This window comes from Rhipicephalus microplus, chromosome 4, assembly GCF_043290135.1.
Source record: "Rhipicephalus microplus isolate Deutch F79 chromosome 4, USDA_Rmic, whole genome shotgun sequence".
NCBI lineage: Eukaryota > Metazoa > Arthropoda > Arachnida > Ixodida > Ixodidae > Rhipicephalus > Rhipicephalus microplus.
In genome coordinates this window covers 114,521,661-114,546,448 of record NC_134703.1, presented here as the reverse complement: position 1 = coordinate 114,546,448, position 24,788 = coordinate 114,521,661, and the positions used below count along the sequence as shown (strand labels likewise).

Genomic DNA, 24,788 nt, shown 5'->3' with positions numbered 1-24,788 from the left:
AGTGTTGTTCTGCTGCGTTGCTTGATGAGATAAGTACTGTGCATGTAGGCTTTGCAGCACATACGGCCAATGGCAGTCCCTGAACTGTACCACGGGATTTAAAAACCAGCCGCAGTGCATGCAAAATGCGGCAAAATTATGCCAGCGTGAAAACCGGCTTTTTTGAAGAGTGAGGCTCGGCTCTCCGCCTCATGCAATCGACAATGATGAGCAGTGGCGTATTATCAGCGGCAAAGTGCTCGAAGACTGCACACTTTCGGCCTTTTAACAGTTACCTTGTGCTCGTTAGACATAATCATAAAGGATTTTTAGTTGAGTCTCAACTCTCGACGCAGATTGTTTTACAGCCAAAGCTCTTGTGAGATAAGAACACGGTGTCACGTGCGGCGCCGTAGTTGTCTGCCGCTGCGCTAGTGTTCATAACTAGTATCGCAAGAAATCAAAAAAACAACTTAGCAAATGAGAAACACCGATGGGATTTGCTGTGTGCCAGCCCAGTGTTCTGCCACTGAGCCACACCTGTGCTTGTAACTCATTTTCACACTGCCTTTATGAAGGCTTGATGTTGGGAAAATAATTGTGTTAATATGAATAAAGCGTTTTAGAACATAAAAAAAAAACAGCTAGGTGTCACACAATGCAAATCGCGTAGAGTGGGTTGTTCAATGATCGAAACCATTGCAAAAGCTTGCTCTTGTTCACCTATTAACTGCGGTGCATACCCACTTCAGGCATAATTCTTTGTCGTCGTCAGCCACTGCATAAAAAAATTGCACACAATTCCCAGCAAGTGTGTAGCGGATACCACCGAAGAAATGATAAAGGATCGCATAATGAATGACAGCCTACCACACAAAAATTATGATAATTTATGACGTAGTGGGTACCCAGCAAGTGTGCTTGTAGCAGTTACTCGGAGTGTTAAGAAAAGGCTCTGAAAAGCCGCTTTTTCAGCTTTCGCTGTGACAGTGCTGCACGCACCGCGCAGACCTGGCATTTTTGTTCTCGGAATAGTAGAGGTACTACCGTATTTACTCGATTCTACCGCGCCCTCGATTGTAACGCGCACCCGATTTCCACCGCGAAAAAAAAAAAAAAAGTAAGACATCGATTGCAACGCGCACCCATTTTTCTCGCTGGCCCGCACGATCACACCACTCGAAAAAACGACTCCTTTCGGGAGCGTCTTCCATTTAAATATGAGGTACGGGCGAATCTTGTGCCCATCTGACGTGTAACAGAGAATTGCCGTCACTGTAGTTTTACCGTGGATCGATGTCAGCACGCGAACTTGCTTCGCCCCTTTCTTCTCGACGGTTGTGGTGCCAGGCATGTCGAAGTAAAGAGGCGTCTGATCGGCATTCCCGATTTGCCTAAGCAGGTAGCCAGCCGTTGATGCGCCGCAAGTTTAGGACGAACCTCTGAAAACTGTGAAGCTTTTCATCGTATTTCACAAAACTTTTCGCATATGCATGTTCCCCTTCGGAGGGAAAAGCCTTTCCTCTTCATAAAGTTAGTTAGCCAGCACCTGCTCACTTTAAACTGGCTCCGCATTAGACCTTTTTCTAAGACTAATTGCATAGCCCGCACTTGGAGCAGTTCTGTCGTCACGGGCCGCTGTGCCGCTCGCTGCTCAAGCACGTACTCGCCGAGCAGCTCTTTAATTTGCGGAAACCGACCTTGCTGTGGTTCACTGAAGCCTTTGCGTGAAGCTTTGCTGTCGACAATCTTCTGCTTTTGTTTCCGCTGGTCTCGCACGCACGTTTCGGTAACTCCGAACGACCGCGATGCGGCCCGATTTCCGTTCGTTTCTGCACACGCGATGACTTTTCTTTTAAAAGCGGCATCGTGGTGCACTCGAGTTTTTAAAGTCGGCCTTTCCACGCCGTTGATGCTGATGCACTACTAGATGACGAACTCCTCAGCACACGTACGAAGTGCCGCACATGGGAAACACATAGGCAGAAATGGCTGAAGCGCCATGCCGACGCACGTAGGGGGCGGCCATTTTGGTTTTGCCGATGGCAATAGATTGACCGTAATTTTTTTTTTTGCTCGTACTCAATTCTAACGCGCATGCGATTTATGAACTCGCTTAACCGGAAAAAAGGTGCGCGTTAGATTCGAGTAATTACGGTAATCTGATCAAAACAGGTGAAAACAAAAAATGGGTAATTTTTAGAAATCTCATGTTTTTCGACCCCCATCTCCCCTTAATCACTAAAACAAAAAATTGATGACAGGGCTAGTAAGTGATTCATACTGACAGGAAACAGCACAAGTAAATGCACGCACAAAAAGCAGTTACATGGCATAGGGCTTGTCGTGTGTGTTGACTCTTAGTCCTCACAACTGTTTGTGTCTTGTGCTTCCGTTCATGCTTGGCCTATTTCTTCTGTTATGCTGTGGTTGCTATACTTGATTTGGTAATCATTCTGTTGAAGTCGAACAATGGTAAGAAGTAAAACAGCCATGAATGCCTGTATGACTCATTGGGGTCACTCATTCAGTAAAGGTGATCCTAAACGATTTTGGATGTGGTAATGTTTCAAAGCACGCAAAAATATAGTATTTGATGCTAGCATTTGGGAATGAACGCAAAAGCCTGGCATTTTTTACGGGGTACCTGCCTTGCCGGCTCAGTGGCCACAACTATGATTTCGCTCTACTGTCTGTGAACGACATGCTGAAAGGGGCCCCACAAAGCTCCCTTAGCACGGTCAGAAAACGCTGCTGATTGGTAATCAAGGTTCCTGAGAACACATGAGCCAAACATTATAGCGCAGAAATCTGCTTGGAATTCGCAATAAATTCTCAAAGCCATCTAAAGATCACAGGCTTCTCTTCACAAATGATGCCAAAACGTAAATTACCTTACCATAAACACCAAGTCCACATTCGTTCACCGACTTGAGCATTGCGAGCTGCATAGTTACGTCTGCTGCAACCAGATGCCGCCATGTGCTGTCTGCTCGCTCGCGATCACACTTAAAGTAAGCTGCGCATTCAAAGAAAGAAAGAAAGAAAGAAAGAAAAAAAAGAGACAAAATGTACTCAAGGTCACAGTACGCACTGAGGAATGTGCAGTTTTCCACCTTTTTGTAAACCTTCCGCCACATCTGCGTAGCTCTCAGTGTGCTCACTGGTATGAAAAGAGAGGGGAAGCGCTTGAAGCAAGTGAAAACTCTTTGTAAGGCCGCTTGTGCTTGACAGATTCTAAAATTTTGGCGGCCGTCAATTTGTGAGGCAATTAACACCTGTAATGAAGCCATTCCATGATTGCTTTGAAGAATGTTCCAGGCCCCTTGAAAACTTGGAATTTGCAAGTTATATTTCTCAAGGACGAAATGGAATAAAGATTTGTGGTGTAAGTTTATATGTGGAATAAAGAGTCCTGGTGAATAGCCTAGTGCCCTACATTACACGCATATCATGAAATACCTGGCCAATGAAGTATAAACACTGTTTCTGATCTGACCCTGCAGGTGCAAGTGTGGACTACAAGGAAGGATATGTGGGCTGCCTGCGTGGCTTCATGGTCAACGGAGAGCCCCTGAACCTGAGGTTGCGGGCTCCTGCGGGTCTTTACGGAGTGTCTTTAGGCTGTGTGGGCAAGTGTGCCTCCAACCCGTGCCTCAACGGTGGAACCTGTCTCGAGGGATACTCGGGCTACACCTGTGATTGCCAGTGGACGCCTTTCAAGGGACCCATCTGTGCTGACGGTAGAGCTGCCTTTCACAGCTGCATGTCTCTTTAACAGATTAGCAGTGTGCAACAGGGCTAAGAGAATGTTCATGGTGCATTGTGTACTAGAAAGTTTAAGGTTAACAGCTTAAGGGGGGACGCGGGTCTTAGAAAAGTAAAAAATGGCCAAAAAATCGATTTTGAGAAAAACGCATTTTTCGAATCTTTGAACCTATAAGCACCTCTCCTCAAACGCTAAATTCGATAAAAAAATAGGTTAAAATCTATTTTCAAATCATCACGGGAGTCGCAAAACAACCCGCAAAACAGAAAATTTGTTCGAACTTCCCGCGCGCGCCGCCAGCGAAGCAGCCGGCGGATCGGCGCCATCTTGGGCTTGTTTTGAAGCTGGTTCCTTTGTGCGCGTTTTGCAGGCTCTCAAAATGGCGTAGCTCCAACACAACGACTGCCCTCCCCTGTTTTGCGAAGCCGTCTGCCGGACCGCTGATTGGCTAGAGCGCGCGTGCGCCGGCGAGCCCCCCCGTCTCGCGCTTACCATTGGCTGGCGCGGCCACGGTTGCTCTCTCTTTTTTTTTTGTTTGGTTGGTTTTGCTCCGTCAACGCCTGCTCTCGTGCGTGTTATCTCGTCTGCTACCCGCTCGTGTACCGACGTCGTCGCCGACGTATACGTCTTTCTGCATTTCGCCGGCATGGCTTGGGAAGCTCGCCTGAGGAACACTTGTCAAGCTTTCGGCAGGAAACGAAAGCGAGCGTGGAATGCGCGGCAGAAGGGAGCGGCCTGCGCACCGCCGAGAACGCCGGAGATGCTGTGGAATTGTAAGGATGTCTGGGACAAAAATGTGTGTTTTACTTAAAATAGTGTTTTACGTATAAAAGGGCGATGTTTTTATATATAACATGTGTCTTCCTTTGGTTTTCAGTGCACTAGAACAGCCACAAAGTTGTAGACTGGGTTCCTTATACTGATTCAACGGCCAGTACACAGTTTTTAAATGAGCTGTGGCAAATATTTTGGGAAGGTGCATTGACACATTTGGTACAGCCATACTCACATAATGTAGAGCTATACAACGGTGCCATTTTTATTGCTCTAGCTTCACTTTAGCAAAAGTTACAGTTATTAGAAACTTTAAATGCGTTTTTCTCAGTTCGATGTTTTTGTGCACCACACTAAACCTTAGGGGTTTTTCTTATATGTTACTGTTGATTGAGAATGACAAACTTGGTATCATTTTATTTGTAATAACATTACCTATGGGGTGATGCTATTTTGATTACTCTAGAAGCATACTGTTAATTACAATTATGGATAGTAATGAGCGAAAATTGAACAGAATATCCATTGTAAGTGCTGGTCTGTTATTTATATAATGCCTAAAAATTAATAAAAATAGCATCACCCCATACAGAAAGCCCTCAGCATTGGGGCTATGCATTTATTTTTTGGATCTGGCTTGATTAAGTTGCCAAAAAGCCCCCAATGAAGTGCATAATTAATTAAATTACAGATGTTAATATCTTTTTGTCCACTGAAGCTATTTCAGAAACAATTACATATTTGAAATCAGCATGAAGAATTGTCCAAGATGGTGAGGTTTGGTCAAGATTGAGCCAAAAACAGAAAAAAAATTTTAAAGACCCATGTCCCCCCTTAAGGGGGGACACGGGTCTTAGAAGGCCAAAAATCGCAAAAAAATTGACTTTTTGAAACTGACATTTTCGGAATCTGTACCTATTTTTGCGCCTATCGGAGAAGTTTCTAGCTTCAAGCGTCATTATTTCTGCTGCTAAATCAATTTATAACATCCCTGTAAGATAAATGTGAGCGCAAATTCACGCTAAAATCAAGGTTTTTCCGCGCCAAACTGTTGCCGTTACACACGAGCTATCGTGTTTATCTTGGTCTCGTTTGGAAGGGTCGTTTTTCATCTTCGATTTCCCGCCACCGCTGGCTCGCCTTGCTCATTGGTTTTTCAGCAAAAACGCGTCATCGAGAAGCACTAGCGCGCGATTCTATTGGCTGCTTAGGGCACGTGGCAAAACCTAGGCATCCGATTGGCCAAGTGGCATTTCCGGCGTCTGCTTCCCCATCGTGACGCGCACGGACATGCACCATTTTGTCATGGTGCTACTGAATACCTGCAGCAGTGCGGGGTCTCGCCGAGGCGACCGAGCGCCTCGCCACGCCACGCTCTTGGAGTGAACGGACACAGTGGACACGGTCGGTACAAAGCACACAACATACATACATTTATTAACTAATTTAGACGACGATATCATCCGCCGAATGATACATCAATTTTGATTAACACGTTACCATACAAACAACATAACGCAATGACACACTGAACACACAGTAACATGATAAACACACCCAACACACTAACACATACCCAAGGCGGCGTCGCCAACGCCTGACCTTCCACGTGGGACCCCGGCGCGAAGCCCGCGGTGCCGAGCACCGGGGACCCATGCTACAGCCAACCGTTCGCGGCAGCCGTCACGCGCAGAAGAGGCTCGCTCAACTCTCGCCCACCACCAAGGCCTGCCTTCCGCCAGGGGCCACCGCCGGCGCTACCACTCTACCAACAGTGGTACTCAAAGCGAACACAACGCCATCTATCGCCCGGCGGTGGTCACCACCGAAATAAAGCCTTGGGGCGAGACATGTGCGCCACGCAGCGCAGACAACTTTACAGGGGGGGTGTCAGCACCCCCACATTCCCCCAACCTTAAATCAAACCATATCCCGAAATCAAAAATTAGCTACACAAGCTTTAACAAGAAAAAATGATATCGCACGACCATAATGTCCTTGCACCACGACACCGCCGCTGGTCGACACTGCTGCACTGTCCGGCTAGACTTCACCTCAGTACCGGCCCCGCAACAGCAACGTTGCCGTCGGCGCGACAATCCGTCACTAGCGCCGACACGTCTTCCAGTTGCGACCAGCACTCGCGAGGGCGCCGGACTGCAGGCAGTTGCGCAGGTTCCAGGCATCTCCATCGCCCGACCTCACGACCGCATTCCTGGCCAGCAACGCTGACGATGTGCAGGACAGCCGGCCGTGGATGACATCCCTCCCGCTGAATACATCAATAACAACAACAAAAAAAAAAATTGAAAGAAAACAATCGAGCAGGTCCTCGGGAAGGGAGCTTCGAGCTTTTCGTCCACGTGGTACGTTGGTCAGTACTGCTAGCTAATACATCGGTGGCGGCCGAGACGCCCATCAAAATAAAACAAAAATCACTTTTCCTTACTCGTGCTCACAAGAAAAAAAGTGAGGGAAGCAGAGCGCAACACCTCAACGCCACGATCCACCTAGTTGCTCCATGTGCGACAGGCGGCTGCGCAGAGCCGTAGGCCTAATGAGTCGCTCGGCAACAACCGGCCTCTACCCAGCACCCAGCCTAGGTGCAGAAGAGGCAGCCGCGAGGAGACGTCCACTCTGTGAGGTGGCTCTATCGCTCGCCGCACACAGCAGCTTACCGAGCGATCAGCGTCCACCGCCCGGGGCGGTGTCACGACGCCTCGGCGTCGAGCCGCAATACCAGACAGCAACGACGCCCGGCTTCCTGAGCCCAAAGATATAGAAGAAGCTATTTACAAAAAATCGGACCACCCACGAGGCTTCCGTACTCACTCGCTTTGGGCCTGGCCTACAAACCATGTGCTCTAGGCCTTGCTCACCCTAGGATGCGGACCGCATGGCTCTCGTCCTAATTCAACAACGTTTTTGAAAACTAACAACAAAAAATAACAACACTTGCGAGCAAAAAAACAAATAGAAAGTCAACCTGCCGACAAATTCAAACACGTTACAAAACCAATCTCCTCGCTTCTCAACAAAGCACACCGCTGACGCTAGCAAAGAAGTTCCCCCCTACGCCTACTCTACTCCGGCTCTAACAAAATGCCTGGATTGAACCGCAAAAACTGTCGTCCGATACTCCAAGAGCTCCACGTTGGGCAGCCAGTGCGGGGTCTCGGCGAGGCGACCGAGCGCCTCGCCACGCCACGCTCTTGGAGTGAACGGACACAGTGGACACGGTCGGTACAAAGCACACAACATACACACATTTATTAACTAATTTAGACGACGATATCGTCCGCCGAATGTTACATCAATTTTAATTAACACGCTACCATACAAACAACATAGCGCAATGACACACTAAACACACAATTTTTGATAAACACACACTAACACACCCAACACACTAACACATACCCAAGGCGGCGTCGCCAACGCCTGACCTTCCACGTGGGACCCCGGCGCGAAGCTCGCGGTGCCGAGCACCGGGGACCCATGCTACAGCCAACCGTTCGCGGCAGCCGCCACGCGCAGAAGAGGCTCGCTCAACTCTCGCCCACCACCAAGGCCTGCCTTCCGCCAGGGGCCACCGCCGGCGCTACCACTCTACCAACAGTGGTACTCAAAGCGAACGCAACGCCATCTATCGCCCGGCGGTGGTCACCACCGAAATAAAGCCTTGGGGCGAGACATGTGCGCCACGCAGCGCAGACAACTTTACTACAGGGGGGAGTGTCAACACCCCCACAGCAGTAAAGAAGTTCCGTGCTACAGTAATTTTTGAAGCGGGTGTGGCGATCGTACGTTCGCTGTGAACTTTAGAATGAGCCCCGCTACGACTCAGGACAACGAGGATAACGAACTCGACACGGTCAACGGCGGTTGCCAAGTCACCGGTGTAGGCCTGACTCACGTTCGGGTTCGTTGGTTGCCGACAACGTTACTGAGAACGGCCGTGTTTTATTGCAGCCTCATCAGTTAGAAGACGGCGAGTAAAAAGCAGAAGTGAAGCTACAAGAGATATCAATCTTTGTAGTGACGGAACGGAAGCGCAGTCTTATCGCTAAACGCGCCGATGCCGCGTTTCCCCCCACCTTACGAAAGGACCTTGAACTGCGTGCCGGGTCGTCAGAGTGGAGTACGCCGCGCGTCGACGAGCAATACAAAGTCAATCCGTTCGCGGTGAACGTGCTCGCCGCCCCCGCAATGGAGGCTACTGGCAACAGGTAGACTGCTTTTAACGACGTGTTCGCAAAGTTGTCGCGATCTCCGCTCGAAAATGCGGCAGTCTTGTGTGAAAAAGAAGCTAACACCTCGGCACTCGTGTAGCCTCGAAATTGATGAGGATTGATGAGCGAGGGAGCAACTTTGGCTCGCGACATTTACGGGTAACTCATTCTGGACAAGCCGGAAAACATTGCCGTGTGATTTGATGGATCGCGGATGACGCACGCTCATTTGTTGCACATCAGTACAGTCACCGAACTGATAAGCGGCATCGCGGAAGACGAGCACACGGCGACAACTTGCTACAGAACTAGAAGAAACTACACGCTCGTGCAAACAATCAGTCCTATTACATTCCCGGTGCTCATAACTGGCTAAAAGTATGTGTGCCATGATATTTTTTTCTCGCAACGGCGAAATAAAGTTTTAACAGCATTATTCTCGAAGCCCAGATTTTGACCACTTTCTTTTGCTTGTTCAATAAAAGTGGACCTAGGACAACTAGATTTGTAACTGTTTTTGCACAATGTAGCTAAATGTGCACAAAAAAACCATGCTGTGAGGCTATATTTAATGGGAAGCTTCATTTTTTTTTATTTTGATATAAAAATTTTTGTATTGGGTTACATGCAATGAACTTTACTGAGCTGTAATTCGAGAAGTACTCATTCAATTTTCGATCAACTTGCAGCGTTGCACTCCTCAGGCTTTCTAGCATTCATTTATATGTCAATGACCATGTAATTCTAAGCACATACATTTTTACAGTTAAAAATGTTAGAATTATTTGTTTTTTTCATTTTCTCAAAATGGCAATTTTGTACACCCTGCATGAAAATTACCGCAATATATCGGAAACTATTGCAGATAGCAGAATATTTTTTTTTGCAGCATGAAACTATATGTTTGGAGGACACAACTTAGGAAGCAGATTTTGATTTCTTTTGATGCAAGTTTTTTTAAAACTAGTCTTTTGTGTGACCACACAATGCCCACATTCAGAGCTGTGAAGTTTAGTGTACTGTAAAGGAAGAAATAATGCGCAATCAAAAAAGTGCTTCCTGTGTTGTATGTCTTATGCTTTCTACTGTCAATCCCTATGTCATTTATAAATTTTTGACAGGTGGTAATTTTTCTATTGTGGTAAAAACAATAGAAATTGTTATCTTAAATATTTAATTAACTAATGAAGCTACAGAAAAAAGAACATTTTTAGAATCAGGAGAACAAACTAAGTAAGCATGCCAACTTTTGTCACATTTGGTTAAAAAAATAAATGGGTAATCCCTAAGACCCATGTCCCCCCTTAAAATGTGCTTTTTCTTCTAGACAAGCTGAAGCGTTTTGATAAATTAAACACTACTTCATATAGAATCCCCTGCCATGTTGGTGTTGTGGCTAAGACACTCGGCTGCTGACCCACAGGTCGTGGGATCGAATTCCAGCCACAGCGGTCGCATTTTCGATGGAGGTAAAAATGCTTGAGGCCCGTGTGCTTAGGTTTAAATGCACGCTAAAAAACCCCAGGTGGTCGAAATTTCCGGAGCACTCCACTATGGCGTCTCTCATAATCATATGGTGGTTTAGGCATGTTAAACCCCTAGCAATTACCATATTTATTCGCATAATGAATGCTCTGGCATAATAAATGCACCCCTAACTCAAATCGTCAAAATTGGGATTTGCTTTTCCCCTGCGTCAGACGCACTCCTACCTTTCATTCGCTGCAGTCCCACGAACCAACGTGCAGCACTTTCTCATTCGTTGATCTTATCTTTCTTCCTTCCTTTTTTTTTCCTTTATTACGCTGACCCCCCTCAGTTTGCTTCGCCCCTCCCCTTTGCCCGTAGTAGCACGTTTTGTTAGTTTTTCTGTCTGTGAATAGTGCGGTCCTTCTCTTTTTGTATTGTTGTTGAAGTAAGTATCTGCATGTTCCAGCAGTATTCACTAACTGTTCGAGTGTAGACATCGCGGCTCACAAGCATACAGCGTAGCGAGCCTACATGAGTGGCCATGTAGGCTACCTAACAGCGAAACTGCCCATGCCTTCCCACGTTCACACAAATACGATGCTTTGCACAACCGGCGGTGCGGGCTCTGCAAAGCTTGTGGCTTTCCCTTTGCATCGGCTGATCGCGAGCCTTGCAGCTTGCAGAATATAGCCCCACCTACCGCCAAAGTGGCTGAAGCAAAAAGGTTGAAACTTCCGAGGCCGGGCAGGACAGCCAATTAAAATGATGCTGGACGGTGACACGAGTTCTAGCATTGTTGTCTTGTAGTTTTACTTTTTTTTTCTCCTCACAAGTCATGCTGCCCATTCTCACCTCGTTGGGAGTTAATTCTAAGCCCGTGTTGCATTTGGTCATAGACGAAGAGCCGAAATATGAGCTACACGGCCAGTTTCAAGCTACAAGCTGTGGAGTATGCACTTGAACATGGGAATCGTGCTGCCGGTAGGCATTTCGGAATGGATGAAGTACGTGTGCGCTATTGGCAGATGCAGCATGACAAGCTTCACGCTACAAATATGGAGCGATGTTCCTTCGGGAGACCAAAGACTGGAAAGGTTCCTGCTGTGGAAGAGGAGATATTACAGTGTGCCCAGGACCTACGAAATGGCGGCTGCGTTGTTTTGCATGAAATGATCCAGATGCAAGGGCGAGCCACAGCCAGGAAGCATGGCAACGCTCCGACGAGGTTTAAAGCGAGCAGTGGGTGGATGGCATGTTTCATGCGGCGCTACAGACTGTGCTTGAGGAGGCACGCATCACTTAGCCAGCGTCTTCCTCCTTGCTACATAATTGAGGTAGTGGATTTTCACAAGTTCGTTACACGCCTGCGGCAGGACCGAGAATTCGTTTTCTCACTTATCGGGAACACGGACCAGACACCCATAAATTTTGACATGCTTATGAGTAGGATTGTCAATGACAGGGGGCACGTAGCATGCTCGTTAAAACAACAGGGGTCTAGAAGCAGCGTTTCACGGTCATGCTGGATGTCACGGCATATGGCCAGAGGTTGCCACCGTACGTTATCTTCAAGCGAAAAACAGTGCTGAAGACCAGCTTCCCAGCCCGAATACACGTGCAGGCTCAGGAGAAAAGGTGAATGTCGGCCGATCTAATGGTCGACTGGGTGCAGACTGTGTGGGGACGACGTTCTTGTTCTTTATAGTTTTCGCGGCCACTTGGGAGAGAAGGTTCATTGGAAACTCAAGAAGCTGCACTCTGAGATCGCCATTATTTTGGGTGGACTCACTTCGGTGCTTCAGCCTCTTGATGTTTGCATTAATAAACCGTTCAAAGTCGATGTGCGCAACTTGTACACGAAATGGATGGCCTATGGAGGGCACGCCCTGACGCTGACCGGCAGATTAAGAGGACGTCCGTTGAGCTGATGTGCTCCTGGATATCGGACTCATGGCGTTAGCTGCCAAGTGATCTCTTTACAAATAGATTTAAGAAGATGGGAATCGCAAATGCATTGGACAGCAGTGAGGACGATCAGTTGTGGGACCGAGATGTGGAAGTTGCCAGGGACCTGGACGATGGTACCAGGGATTCTGACCTAGATTGAAGCAACTGAAATGCAATAAAAATGCATGTTTACAAGTAGTGAACCCGCATATTTATTGTAAAAGGTAAGCTACCCCGTTTTTTGTTGCATTTCGTATTTTCGGCTCATCACAAAAAAAGTTTTCGTAAAAACTACCTCATATAATAGGCGCAAACCCCAATTTCGCTCTGGTTTTTTTGGAAAAAAAAAAGTGCACTCATTACGCAAGTAAATAGGGTATTATTAATATTTGTACAGAATGCTAATTTTGACTAGCTCATATACCGAGGTATTGAGAACAATATATAAACTCGCTCAACTGATTGTTCTGTGAAGGATTTTGAAGTTTTCTAGAGCTTCATGAAACCATGTTATCAGATATTGGGGCACTAACTGCAGATTTTAACTGCCTCGTTTTGTTGGCCTTTGTGTGCAGAGATTGGCGTCAACCTGCGATCTGACAACTACGTGCGCTACGACTTTGAGACGACGCTGTCCACCTTGGAGGAGTACATTCGTGTGGGCTTCACCACTACGGAGCACCACGGCATGATCTTCGGAATGTCATCGCGCACCGGAGAGTACCTGAATCTTATGATGTCAACCAGTGGTGAGTTTCAACGAGAGCTGGTGATGAGCCCCCTTTTCTCAGGGCTGCGCATGAAGGTTTCTAATAAAGGGGACCTGAAACACCTTTTCAATTAACCATGGATTGAATTTACTGGAAGAGCTTATTGCCCCACGAATTCAATGCTGCAAAATTTTCAGAATCCGTCCAGTGCGAGTGGAGTTATAAAGATTTGTTGCATGCTGCAATTGCATTCTCTCTTCTCTTGTCACAAAGAAAGCTGTGGAAGCTAAGCAGAGAGGGATGGCAGGGGCAAAGAAAATACATCACCCCGTGGCCTTGAGCACTTTTTTTTTTTTTTTTTTGCTTCGGATGCGCAGCTTTTTCAGTGTGATTGCGGGCGCGTGGATAGTCACGGCCTTCCGTGGTGATCTCTATAACGACCGAGCGTGCCATGTTCATATCAGCCAATGGCTGATAGATGGGCTTTCTGCGAGTGATTTTTGAGCATCTTTTATCATTTGTCGAGAGAAGAGAAAACAATTTTTAGCTGACTTTGATGATTTATTGTGCATTCCAGGCCCCGTGCTGCACTATAATATTTGTGTCACGTGTTGTTGGGAGCCTCTACTACCGATCGGCAGCGTTTTTTGACCATGCTCAAAAAGTGTTGCAGGGCCCCTTTAATAAAAAGGAAAAAAGCCGCGTTCAGACAAGAGCAGTAGTATATTTCACACGAAAAGCTGCTATAGTTGCATCCTTTGCATTGTAGACACTGCCTGAAGACAGGCATGTGTAGCTTGCAGTCCATACTTATACCTTTGTTTTTAGCCTGGAGTCTCCTACAGAATTTACTAGAGGTTGAGCTCGCATTAATTTTTATAGAACTCCGAGCATAGTGGTTCAAACGTCATTGTAATGATCACTATGCCTAAGCTTGGTCCTTCTGACTTCAAATGACTTCAGGCTATTTTGTGAATGGATAGTAAGTGAAATGTTATACACTCAAACCCCATTATAAGAAAGTTGCATCTTGCATGAAAATAAGTTCGTTATATCCAAAAATTCATTATAAATGTATGCTTCAAACACTATATCTATTCCTAGACTATTTTTCATTTGCTGTGCTATAACGAACATTTATTTATATCTGGGTTCGTTAAATTGAGGTTTGAACACTCAAACCCCGATATAGCAAACCCAGATATAAAGAAATGTTGGTTATAAGGAAGAAAGTGTAGAACAGTCTTGCAATGAATATAGTGTTAGGAATAAATCTTTGAGACAAAGTTTTGGGTATAACAAACTCATTTCCACGTAAGATGCAACTTTGCTATTATGAGGTATGAGTGTATTGTGAATGCTGCAATGGCAATGAAAATGCATGTGAACGGAAACATTTGGCGTCCATACTGTTTGGAAAAAAAAGGAAAAAGGTGTTCATGAAAGTTTTTTCACAGTCAGGGTACCTGTTTCATGCACAAACACAATACAAAGAAACAACTTTGTACCGTTTGCTGTACTGGCCAGCATCGCAGCTACATGCATGTGTCTTGCCATTCGCAGAAGTAAGCATGAGAACTTGTTTTGCTCCTTTCCCCACTGTTTTGTTGGCAAGTGTATCAAGTTGAAATTATTCACATTCAGATCTGACTCGCACAATGATAATTTTGAGCCATTTCCTCCCTGCTTTGTTTCTTTGCACAGGTCACTTGAGACTGGTCTTTGACTTTGGCTTTGAACGGCAAGAGCTCATTATCAAGAATGAAAACTTTGCCTTGGGTCAAATTCACGATGTCCAGATCAAGCGTACCCACAACGGAGAGAGGCTGACAATATTTGTAAGTTCTGGCTGTGCATCTGGCGGTCCTTGTTGTGTGACCTCTGATTTGGTGCTCACTTATGCCTGAATGACTGTTACAACTGACTAAACTTGCACATTTCTTTTTGTTATCTCTAAAATACATGATACTTCAGATTCAGGCTTTTGGAGAGACCCTGTGGGAAAAAAAAACAGAAACCTTATTTTGTTAATTGTATTGCATTCTGGGTGATGATGCAATGTTTTACCACTTTTCAGAGTGCTGAAATTTCAGTATTCAGTACTTCCAATTTAAAATGTATGCAGCTTAGTCGTGACTCTCTATTTAAGCCACAATGGTGTTCTAGTGCATGAAAGTTCTGGAGCGTTTAGAAGGGGGAAGGCGGTGCTTTGATGGCAAAGCCAGCGCATCTAGTGTTCCAGATGGGCTGGCCTTTTAGAGTTTACAGTAATCACCCGCCCACGAGTGGACAATGAGAGATCCCGTGATGGGTTGAACTGAGTGCTGTTTAATTTATCTCTCGTAATCACTGCAGCGGCCAGATCACGTGCACTCTGTCGAAGCACGTTTTTCCCATCCCTAGCTAAACTAAAGAAAGCCTCTTGTGACCGTTCTGTGAGAATGAACTGCATAGCTTGTGTATACCAAAAGTGCATTTGGCCTCGGGTAGCTCTAGGACTTGCGCACTCTTGCCCTTTAGCTATAGATTATGCTTATCGCAATGCGATAAAAATGTGCTTTCAGCTGTGATATTGAAGATGCCGGCAAATTCGTCTGCTTTGTGTGACCGAAGCCAATAAAGCTATGCACTGCTCTTGTTCACATATACTGGCTGACAGTTTAAATCTGAATACTAGACCAAATTTTGGAGCTGTGAATATTTTCAGCTTTTTCTCAAATTCGTGCTTTATTAAAGCTTTCAGTCAATTGTTGGGCACTACTGGAAAGTTTAGCATTCCCTGGACAGCATCAGAGGCTGTTGTACCAAATAAACCGGACTATAAGTCGAGTGGGAATATAGGTCAACCCCCCCAAGCCCCCCAAGGTTACCGGAAAAGAAAAAAAAGGAAAGCAACCCAAAACTGCCGAACCACATTTATTTGCGAATTGGGCGCACTGCACCCCGATCGTCAGAGCTCCCCTCAACCACCATCGCAACTGTTCCTATTCGTCAGATAAAGCACCACTGTCTTCTGAAGACGAGAGTTTGTCGCTGATTGCCTCCCACAATGTGTCGTCTTCAGTGCCATCCAGCGAGTTGCTGATGCAACATTTCTTGAAAGCATTTTCTACCATGGAATCCGGCAAGGAACGCCAGGCGGAAAGCACCCAGCCACAAACACTCGCAAGCGGAGGCCTCTGTAGGCGGCCTGTCGGTGTCTTGGGGTTGTCGCCGGACATCCACTCTTGGTATTCCAGCCGCACTCGGTCTTTAAACGGCCTGTTTAGCACAATGTCAAGCGGCTGGAGGGTGGACGTCATACCACCTGGTATTATGGCGAGGTCCGTTTTCCCGTTGACGAGTGCGCGTTTCACTGCGTCGGTTAAGTGGCCACGAAACACATCCAACACCAGCATGCTGCAAAGATGCAGCAGTGCACCTGGCCGGCGGTTCCACACCACTCTTATCCATTCGAGCATCATGGCCTCGTTCATGTATCCCTTTTTGTTGACGCGAACGACAACTCCGGGCGGGAACACTTCCTTCGGCATTGTCTTGTGTTTGAAAATGACGAAGGGCGGCAGCTTTCTACCATCTGCCGTGCATGCCAGCATGACGATGAAGCGCGAGTGCTCGTTGCCAGTGGACAACAGCTTCACATCCTTGGCACCGCGCTGCATGATCGTGGTCGACGAAGGCATGTCAAACCACACGGGGGTCTCATCGGCGTTGCCAATCTGCCGCATCATGTAGTCGTTTTGCTCCCGAAGCCGGTTCACGAAGCACTGAAAGTTTATGAGCTTGTCCTCGAACTCCTCCGGCAACTTTTGACAAATGGATGTGCGCCGCCGGAGAGAAAATCCTTTGCGTCGCATAAATCGACGCACCCAAGAGTTTGGTGCACGAAACTCTTCTCTCGTGAGCCCAGCTTCTTGAGCGACTTCCACGGCTTTCTTGCGAATGGTATCCACGGTCACTGGCAGTGAGCATGCACGAACTTCCCGCACAAAGTCCGCTAGCTTATCCTCCAGCTGCGGATGAACAGCACTTCGTCCACGAAACATTTTTCGAGGATTGTACATCTACAGCTTCCCTTTCTGCGCCCTCCAATAGCGAACGCTTTTTTTCCGATACACCAAAGCGGCGCTGAGCAGCCATATTTCCGTTCGCTTCTGTGAACTCAACAACATCTAGTTTAAACGCAGCTGAGTACTGCCTCCTCGCACCGCTACTCATATTTAGTGAACGAAAAAAAAAAAAAAGACCACTAAAAATGCAGCGCAATGTCAAGCAGAGCGAAAACTCAGAACAGATCGGAAGCAAATCACGAACACAAAGAAGGCAGATGGAGAGAAAAAAAAAAAAACAGCCTGCGATTAGATTTGGATGCGAATGTGGCCGCGTCCTGCTTCTCAAGCACATGCTAGCCAAATGTTGCCAGACAGCGGCGCACTTTCGGCTAGACTCCGCTATGTAAGACGAGGGGCGACTTTAGCTTATTACTTTATTGAAAATATCTAGACTTATATTCCGGTTTATACGGTAATTTTTCGCTGCAGTTTGCTTTTTTGCCCCATGTGTAACCAAGCAACGAAGCCCTTAAGTTCGCGTACATTTTGCCTGTGTGGAGTTTTCAGTGTATTAGTGTTCTGTTGCTTTAGAATCCACTTGCGAACATGTGTGGCAGTGCGAGAAAAAAAAAATAATTTAATGAAGTGATTAATGTGTATGAACCTGCCACGATGCCATATTAAAAACATATCAAAGCTTTAAATAACATGGATTCACTGAGATGACTCTCCAGTAGTTGCCATTGAAGTGTACGCTCCAATTGAGTGTGCTAAGTTTGGATTCTTTATGGTGCATTGGAAATGCCACACTGTTGGTAGTGTGGAAATAGTTTCATGATAGCAGTTCATTCAGAACTACTTCAGCCTCAAGAGCTAATTGGCGTGAAATGAATGGTTGTAAGACATGTGACTCTGCTGCTGAGATGGCACTTTCACACTGGTCCACTGACGCTTGAGTATGAAACAGTGGCACAGGAACACAAGCTCAAGGTCTCTGTTGATTGCATGTTTCTTTTTCAAGTTTACTCTGTATGTGTGTCGCCTCAGCACTGCAATGACTTGGCAATAACGTTAAAAAAAATTGCATTTCCTTTTTCTTGCAAGGCAAGTGTCAAATATGTTATCTTCTTTCACTCAGGTGGACAATTACGAACCTCAGGTCCACACGTTCAACATTCGAGGCAAGGCCGATGCACAGTTCAACGACCTGCTTAGCATTTATGTGGGACGAAATGGTGAGCTTATCATTGTTGATAACCGAGGAATTCATGTTGTTGTTGTAATATCAATTTTACAGGTGTTTAAGCCATATTTGCATTTTACAGTGTGGACTCGCATATATGAGTTGCATATATGGAAGTATCTGGAGGGCTTTAAGGCCAATATTCTGAAACGCTCCATATTCTGAAAGATTTCGTCACCGAGACTCTCCTCGGTGCTCCCTCAAATTAAAGTAGCACTAGGGCAACCTTCATGCCTCCTTTCCTTCCTACTTGCACTGAAAGTGTGCTTCTCTGCAGTAGTTTGTCAGTGATACTGTGCTCGATATATCTTTATACATCGATAGCGCACACTTCTGTATAGCTTGCTACAACTGTATCCTCATTGTTCAAAAGTTGCTTGCTAGCCGTGTTGTCAAATGTGTGGCTGCAAAGCTGTCAAATTTTCCGTTAAGATGGTACAGTGTGAAAAAAACTAGGCATTTAACAGGAATATAGAAAAAAGAAGGGAGACAAAAGGAATGTGAAATGGTAAAAGGCCCCCTCATTTCCCATCATTTGTGCTGGCATCTTCCAGGAATGACAGCTTTTGTTGCGGTTAGGCTAACAATGTTTTTGTATGTATGGTTATTCTCCGCATGCCATGCCAGTTGCTTCCACACTGATGCAGGTGCGGTCGTCCGGGTAATTGTCATAGCGACAGGGATGCAGCAGCATGCTCTGCAAGTATGCCCATGATAACTCCCTTTTCTTTTCTGTGTATTACCTTAACTCGTGGGACTAGTAATCTGTCGTGACACAAGCGAGTGACCGACCTGAAAGCTGGCGCTTACCTTGTGGCCGCAGGACTATTTAAATACGTTACAGAAGCAAACCCGAACAATGACCGTATTGATTGTACGAGCCTGCTTCGTATGCCCAGCAAGCTTGATCTCTGAGGAAACGGAGCTGAAGTGTAAGGGCCAGTGGCAATAGACAATCTTCAAATATTCTGACCATTCAGACCACTAAGAAATCATTCACTTTGAGCAGGAGCATTATACAAAGCCTCAATCGTATTGGCAGACAATTACAAAGAAGTGATATGGTGTGATGTTTTCGCTATGCGTCTGGCCGAGGGCACGACAGATGGTGCCACCTCACCGACGGATGGAACTCGGTGGTTTTGACGGCACAGTTGGCGAAGCGCGCAAGCTGAAATAAAGCAGTTAGTCTCCGGAGTCTGTTTAGGATGGTGGTCTCGTTTTGTGGCTCCTTTCTCTTATGTCACAATGGCGACAAGGGTGGGAAGCATTGAGCTGCTTGGAGGCTGTTCGTTTTAATGCTGCTGCGGCCTAGGGCTGTGTTCCTGTACTTCGGGAATGCCTGGCGTCAGCAAGGTGGTGCCGTTTCACATGCAGAGAAGCTAGGAAGAATACCGAGAATGAACTGTAGAGTACTTTATTCGTAACAACCTGCTGGATGACAAACAAAGAGCTGTCTTACTCACTTGTTGCGTCCCAGCCACATACACCCTGGTTTGGAACCTACTGGTGCCTGTGGAGCTGTGTGAAGCAAGTTTGATGACCAATTTTGATGTGCTCGGGAAGCATTTCTCGCAAAAACCGTCGGAAGTTGTTACGTTCAATTTCAACTCAGGAACACGACAAGCAGGTGAAACAGCTGCGGATTACCTTGCATCTTTGAACAAACTTGCTGACGACTGCGTGTTTGCACGTTTTGTGACAGGATGCTGCGTGGCCGTGTCGTGGCAGGCATTAATGATGAAGCGGTGCAGAGACAACTGTTGGAGCATTTGGACTTGACACAAGACATGGCGAAGAAAACGATCATTATGATGGAGGCGGCAAGCAAAGATTCGCGCGCCCTTTTGATGGCGTGGTTGCCGTTCGCCGTGCCGGCCAACGCCGTTTCACGGGGTTCGTCGAAGCTGAAGCAGGAAGGAACGTCAGTTGTGTGTTTTCGCTGCGGCAGTGAGAATCTGGCTACACAGTGCTGTCACCTGAACAGTGTGTGCCACAACTGTAAGCTCAAGCGCCATCTTTTTCGTGTGTGTAAGGGGAAAAAAAGGTGCAGGGAACTCTAAAGGACAGGCCACGCTGTTTGGGAATAAAAAGTCTGTGCATGAGCTATGGACGATACCAGTAGCGACAGAACTGAAAAGCAGCTTGATGCGCTGCAAGTATATGAAATGTGGCAACTATAAGGTGCAGAGGACACTCAGCCGTTTCATGTCGAAGTTTTCGTGAATAGAATTTTGCTGTAAATAGAGCTTGACACAGGCGCATGTGTCTTCGTTGTCACGAAGGACACATTTCGCCGCAACTTCTAGTTCGCGTGCCTGAAACCATCTACTTTACTGTTGAAAATTTATTCGGGCTAGCTCACTCCTGTCAAGAGAGCCCTGGCTGTGTCCGTGCAATTTGGCAGTCACGTGTGCTATGATCTACTGTACGTCGCCTTGGGTCACTGCCCATTCCTCATGGGGTGGAGCTGGATGAAAGGACTATAAATAGAACTACATAGTGCGTAAAATGTTAACGCAGTATCGTCTATTCAGGACATTATTGCAGAGTTACCTTACTATAACAAAGTTGCATGTTACAAAAAAATAAAGTTCGTTATATGCAAAAATTCACCAGAAAGGTTTATTCCCAACACTATATTTTTTGTAAGACCTTACATTAACTTCGTTATAACCAGTATTTCGTTATATCCAGATTCTTCATATCGATGTTCGAGTATGTATATTTCAGCCAGTGTTGTGCAGTTGCCACTCCATAATTAGAATGATTCTGGAATCACTCCACATTATTGCGACCCCAGAATGGAATGGGGACAATGCTTGGAGGAATGGAATAGGAATGAAATTAAGCACATTTCACTCGGAATGGAATTGGAATAGAATTACATCTTTTTCCGAAAATAGAGCACATTTTCATCCACATGCTGTTTTTCAAATTTCAAACATTAGTAAATTAGAGCCTCGAATTTAACAATATACCAGGATTTTTAAAATGGTTTGGTTGATTACAAGCATGGTACATCTATAAGCAACTCGCCTATTAAACCCGCTACGGTGGTGTAGTGGCTACTTACGCACTCGGCTGCTGGCCCGCTGGACAATCAAATCCCGGCCATGGTGGTAGCACTTTCGATGAAGGCGAAAATGCTTGAGGCCTGTGTGCTTAGATTTAGGTGCACATTAAAGAACCTCAGGTGGTCGAAATTCCTTAAGCCCTCCACTGCGGTGTCTCTCATAATCATATGGTGGTTTTGGGACGTTAAACCCCACATATCAATCAATCAAATGGGATGGGTGCTGGCAGAGAGTTGTCATTTTTTAAATTGAGTATATCATACATCAGCGAGTGCTGTCTATTGATTGTTCTGGAATGCACTACAGATGAAAGAGCGATAATTTATTAGAGGTTGAACAAAACATATGTTCTGTAAGTGTTCTTGCATAGATTATCAAGCGTAAGCGGCCGTTTATCAAGCGTAACGCAAATGAAAGCAACTCTATCTCTTGAACCACTCACACTGCGCAGGGAGATATCGCGCATGTGCCTTTTAAAATCTATAAATTGAACGCCACCCTTAAAACTGCTCTTATCTTACCCCCTGCTCATGTTTCATTGGGCATAGATCATTCTTGCAAAGTTGGTATCCCGAAATGTCGCACTGTAGCATATTAAAATTCGTTTATTCCCAGAACTACATCAGAGTGGAATCGCCTGCCACCATCCCTAGTGCTTACTAACAATATTGACCAGTTTATGAAAAAAGTGTCTGATTACTTCACTACTGTGTAGCTTGAACCTTTTTTTTTTTTCACAGTGTTTATTTACCTTATAATGTGTCATATGCATGCAGTTGTCAATGTTAGTTTTGTTATCTTTTTATGCTAGAGGCAATACCTGTGTAGATTTGTGTTAAACTTTTGTATACTTCTACGCACCGCTGAATACTTGTTTGTTCAGTGCTTTTGTATATTTGCTCATATGTGTGCAATGTTTGTACAATTCGAACACCCTTCAACATCCTGATCCTGTACCACTCCCCTCAACAATGCCCTCTGGGCCATGAGGGTATTTAAAATAAATAAATAAATAAATAAATAAATAGATTAATAATCATGTTACCTTTTATGCCATAATTTGTTATTAGCATGTTTTGTGCTGTACTTATAATTTATCATCTAAGAATAATTATAAGTCGAGTCTCACATACAATTGGCACATTTTCACGATTGCTTGCTTTGAAACTAAAATTGCTTATTTTGCCATCCTGTACAGTTACAGATGGGAGACTGTTGGATAAAAACTGTCCTCGAACAGCTTGGCAAGTCTACAACCTTTTTATTTGGCTGGGAGGCAAAATCACATATACCATATTTTCTCACTTATACCAACACCAAAAAAACGGGCAAATTTTTTTAAAAAGTGTAGGTGTGGCTTCTATAAAGGGCTAAAATGTGTTTTTTTTTCTTTTTGTTGTGAGAAATTCAGGAGCGCGGGTTATATGCAAAAACGGGTTACGTGCAAGAAAATGCAGGGTATAAATATGTATGCATACTATATCCGTATGTAGGAGCATATTTATGCTTCGACATGTTTCCAGTCACACAGATTTGATATAAATATGTCCTGGCAGGTTTACAGGTTTAGCAACATTTTTTTTATTTTCCACTTTATTTTCTGTCCATTGCAGAGTCAATGGGCACCGGTGAAGGCTTTGTAGGCTGCATTTCACGTGTACAGTTTGACGACCACATGCCACTGAGACGCTACTTTCAAGAAAGCAGGCGGAGCAACGTGCACGCCTATCCTGAAGGGGCCGTGCGAGAAGACACTTGTGGTATTGAGCCAGTCACGTATGCACCTCCCGAAGACGAGACACGGCCGCCACCTACACTGCCACCGGGGGTCTATCGAGAGCCCTGGGCTGTTTCCAGCTATGCTGACTCCGCAATTCTGGGTGGTAAGCACTTGAAGCTATTTCGTACTACTGCAGTCTTTGTATTTGTAGTTTTATGTGAACTTATCGAGCTGTTCTTGAGACGAGACACCAGTGTAGTAGACAGGACGCACAGAGAAAACTAATTCATCGAAACCAAGAACAATGCGCGTGTGCAGTAACAAACATGACTGTGTGACCATAGCACACTCCCCCCACCAGGGCACCTGTCCACCCATGGAAATCAAGCTCTTTTTTTCTTGCAGAGTTAACGACATTTGGCTGACGCACCTATCCAGGCGTGGCTAAATATCCGTGAGATTTTCAGGATTTGACATGCCCTTTGTCCTACCCAAAATGGGCTTGCACTTTTAGGCACATGTTCTACAATGAACTGACAAGTGCTTCCCACTGTCACCTTCTCACACTCCTCGAGTTATATATGCGGGACTTCCTACACCTAGTTGTGTGTAGGATAAACCAAAGCGGGGATGACAACTACTGGGATTAGATGAATGCAGCTGGTAGGCGAGGAAATTAGTGATAGTCACCTTACAATCTGTGTGCCCCCACTCTCATGACAATGTGCATGCTGTGTCACCTAGTTGTACTCTATTGACCGCGACTGTTCGCTTTTTTCCAGGCGTGCTGGCTGTAATTCTAGCAGCAATCGTGATCATGGCTATCATCTTGGGCCGCTACGTGTCTCGCCACAAAGGAGAGTACCTCACTTATGAAGACTCTGGTGCCAAGGATGCGCCCGATGCAGACACTGCTGTGGTGCACGGGGTCAGGGGTCACGACGTCACCAAGAAACGAGAGTGGTTTATATGATGGGTCGTCAAGTCGGCTTGCCTCATTACCTCCTCTGCCAAGAAACAGCTCCCTCGGGTGTAGAGACCAATTGTGGAGCGGGGCAGCCCTACATCGTGTGTTTCCGGAAATCTGTCTTGGGATCTGTCTCTCATAAGAACAAGACACTGCTGCCTGTGAGACCACGAGTTCAGCACCTGGCCGTTGCAGCTACATTTCGGCGGAGGTGACACACTCGAACACCTGTGCGTATTGGTGCAGTAATTGTGTGTGTGCAACGCATCACCATTGTTGATCAGCTTCAACCTGTAGCCAGTCACTGCATTGTTGCACGAACGTTGTTATTGGCACTTTTTATCAGGAACTTCTGGGCACTTTTCTTGCTGTTATTGTCATGGTAAAGCATGACTATGGCAGCAGGAAAGGTAAGTGAATGATCATCAAAAGAACTTCGTACACTGCAATTTGTGCATAAGAGTGCTTTACCGGTGTGCCTGATGAGAAGTGCCATGTTTTCTTGTTGAATGCATTTAGAGACCTCCAGGCTGTGTAGAAGTTAGTAGCCACTTTGGTGGTTATTTTGGCCATGGTTTTTAAAAAATTTAATATTGAAAGGTTGTTGGCAGGTACTTTATGAACTACTCCTTGGTTGAAAGCCTTATTAACAGGAACAAAAGTTCTCAACAGTCTATGCAAATGTTATCTTATGACTATCCTTTCATTCACGTAGACGATGTGCGACGGGCACCATGACAGAAACGAATTACCTCGTTATGTTTTCGAGCTGGCCGAATCAATATGCTTGCTCAGACTTGCAGTGAATCTGCTAGCCACATGAAAAAAAAAATGTGTTGGTTGCATGA

The 24,788-nt window shown here is 45.7% G+C and overlaps 1 protein-coding gene across 1 annotated transcript in view; it reads left to right on the top strand.

The window, feature by feature from the left end:
• Nucleotides 1-24,080, top strand: part of Nrx-IV (neurexin-4) — a 67,804-nt gene extending 43,724 nt beyond the window's left edge. Inside the window, exons 18-23 of the mRNA XM_037423348.2 lie at nucleotides 3,486-3,722; nucleotides 12,747-12,920; nucleotides 14,586-14,719; nucleotides 18,072-18,168; nucleotides 22,867-23,136; nucleotides 23,756-24,080. Coding sequence (XP_037279245.2) covers nucleotides 3,486-3,722; nucleotides 12,747-12,920; nucleotides 14,586-14,719; nucleotides 18,072-18,168; nucleotides 22,867-23,136; nucleotides 23,756-23,946 — 1,103 coding nt within the window. The 3' untranslated portion in view covers nucleotides 23,947-24,080. The remainder of the gene's footprint in view (nucleotides 1-3,485; nucleotides 3,723-12,746; nucleotides 12,921-14,585; nucleotides 14,720-18,071; nucleotides 18,169-22,866; nucleotides 23,137-23,755) is intronic.
• The last annotated feature ends 708 nt before the right edge of the window (nucleotides 24,081-24,788 follow it).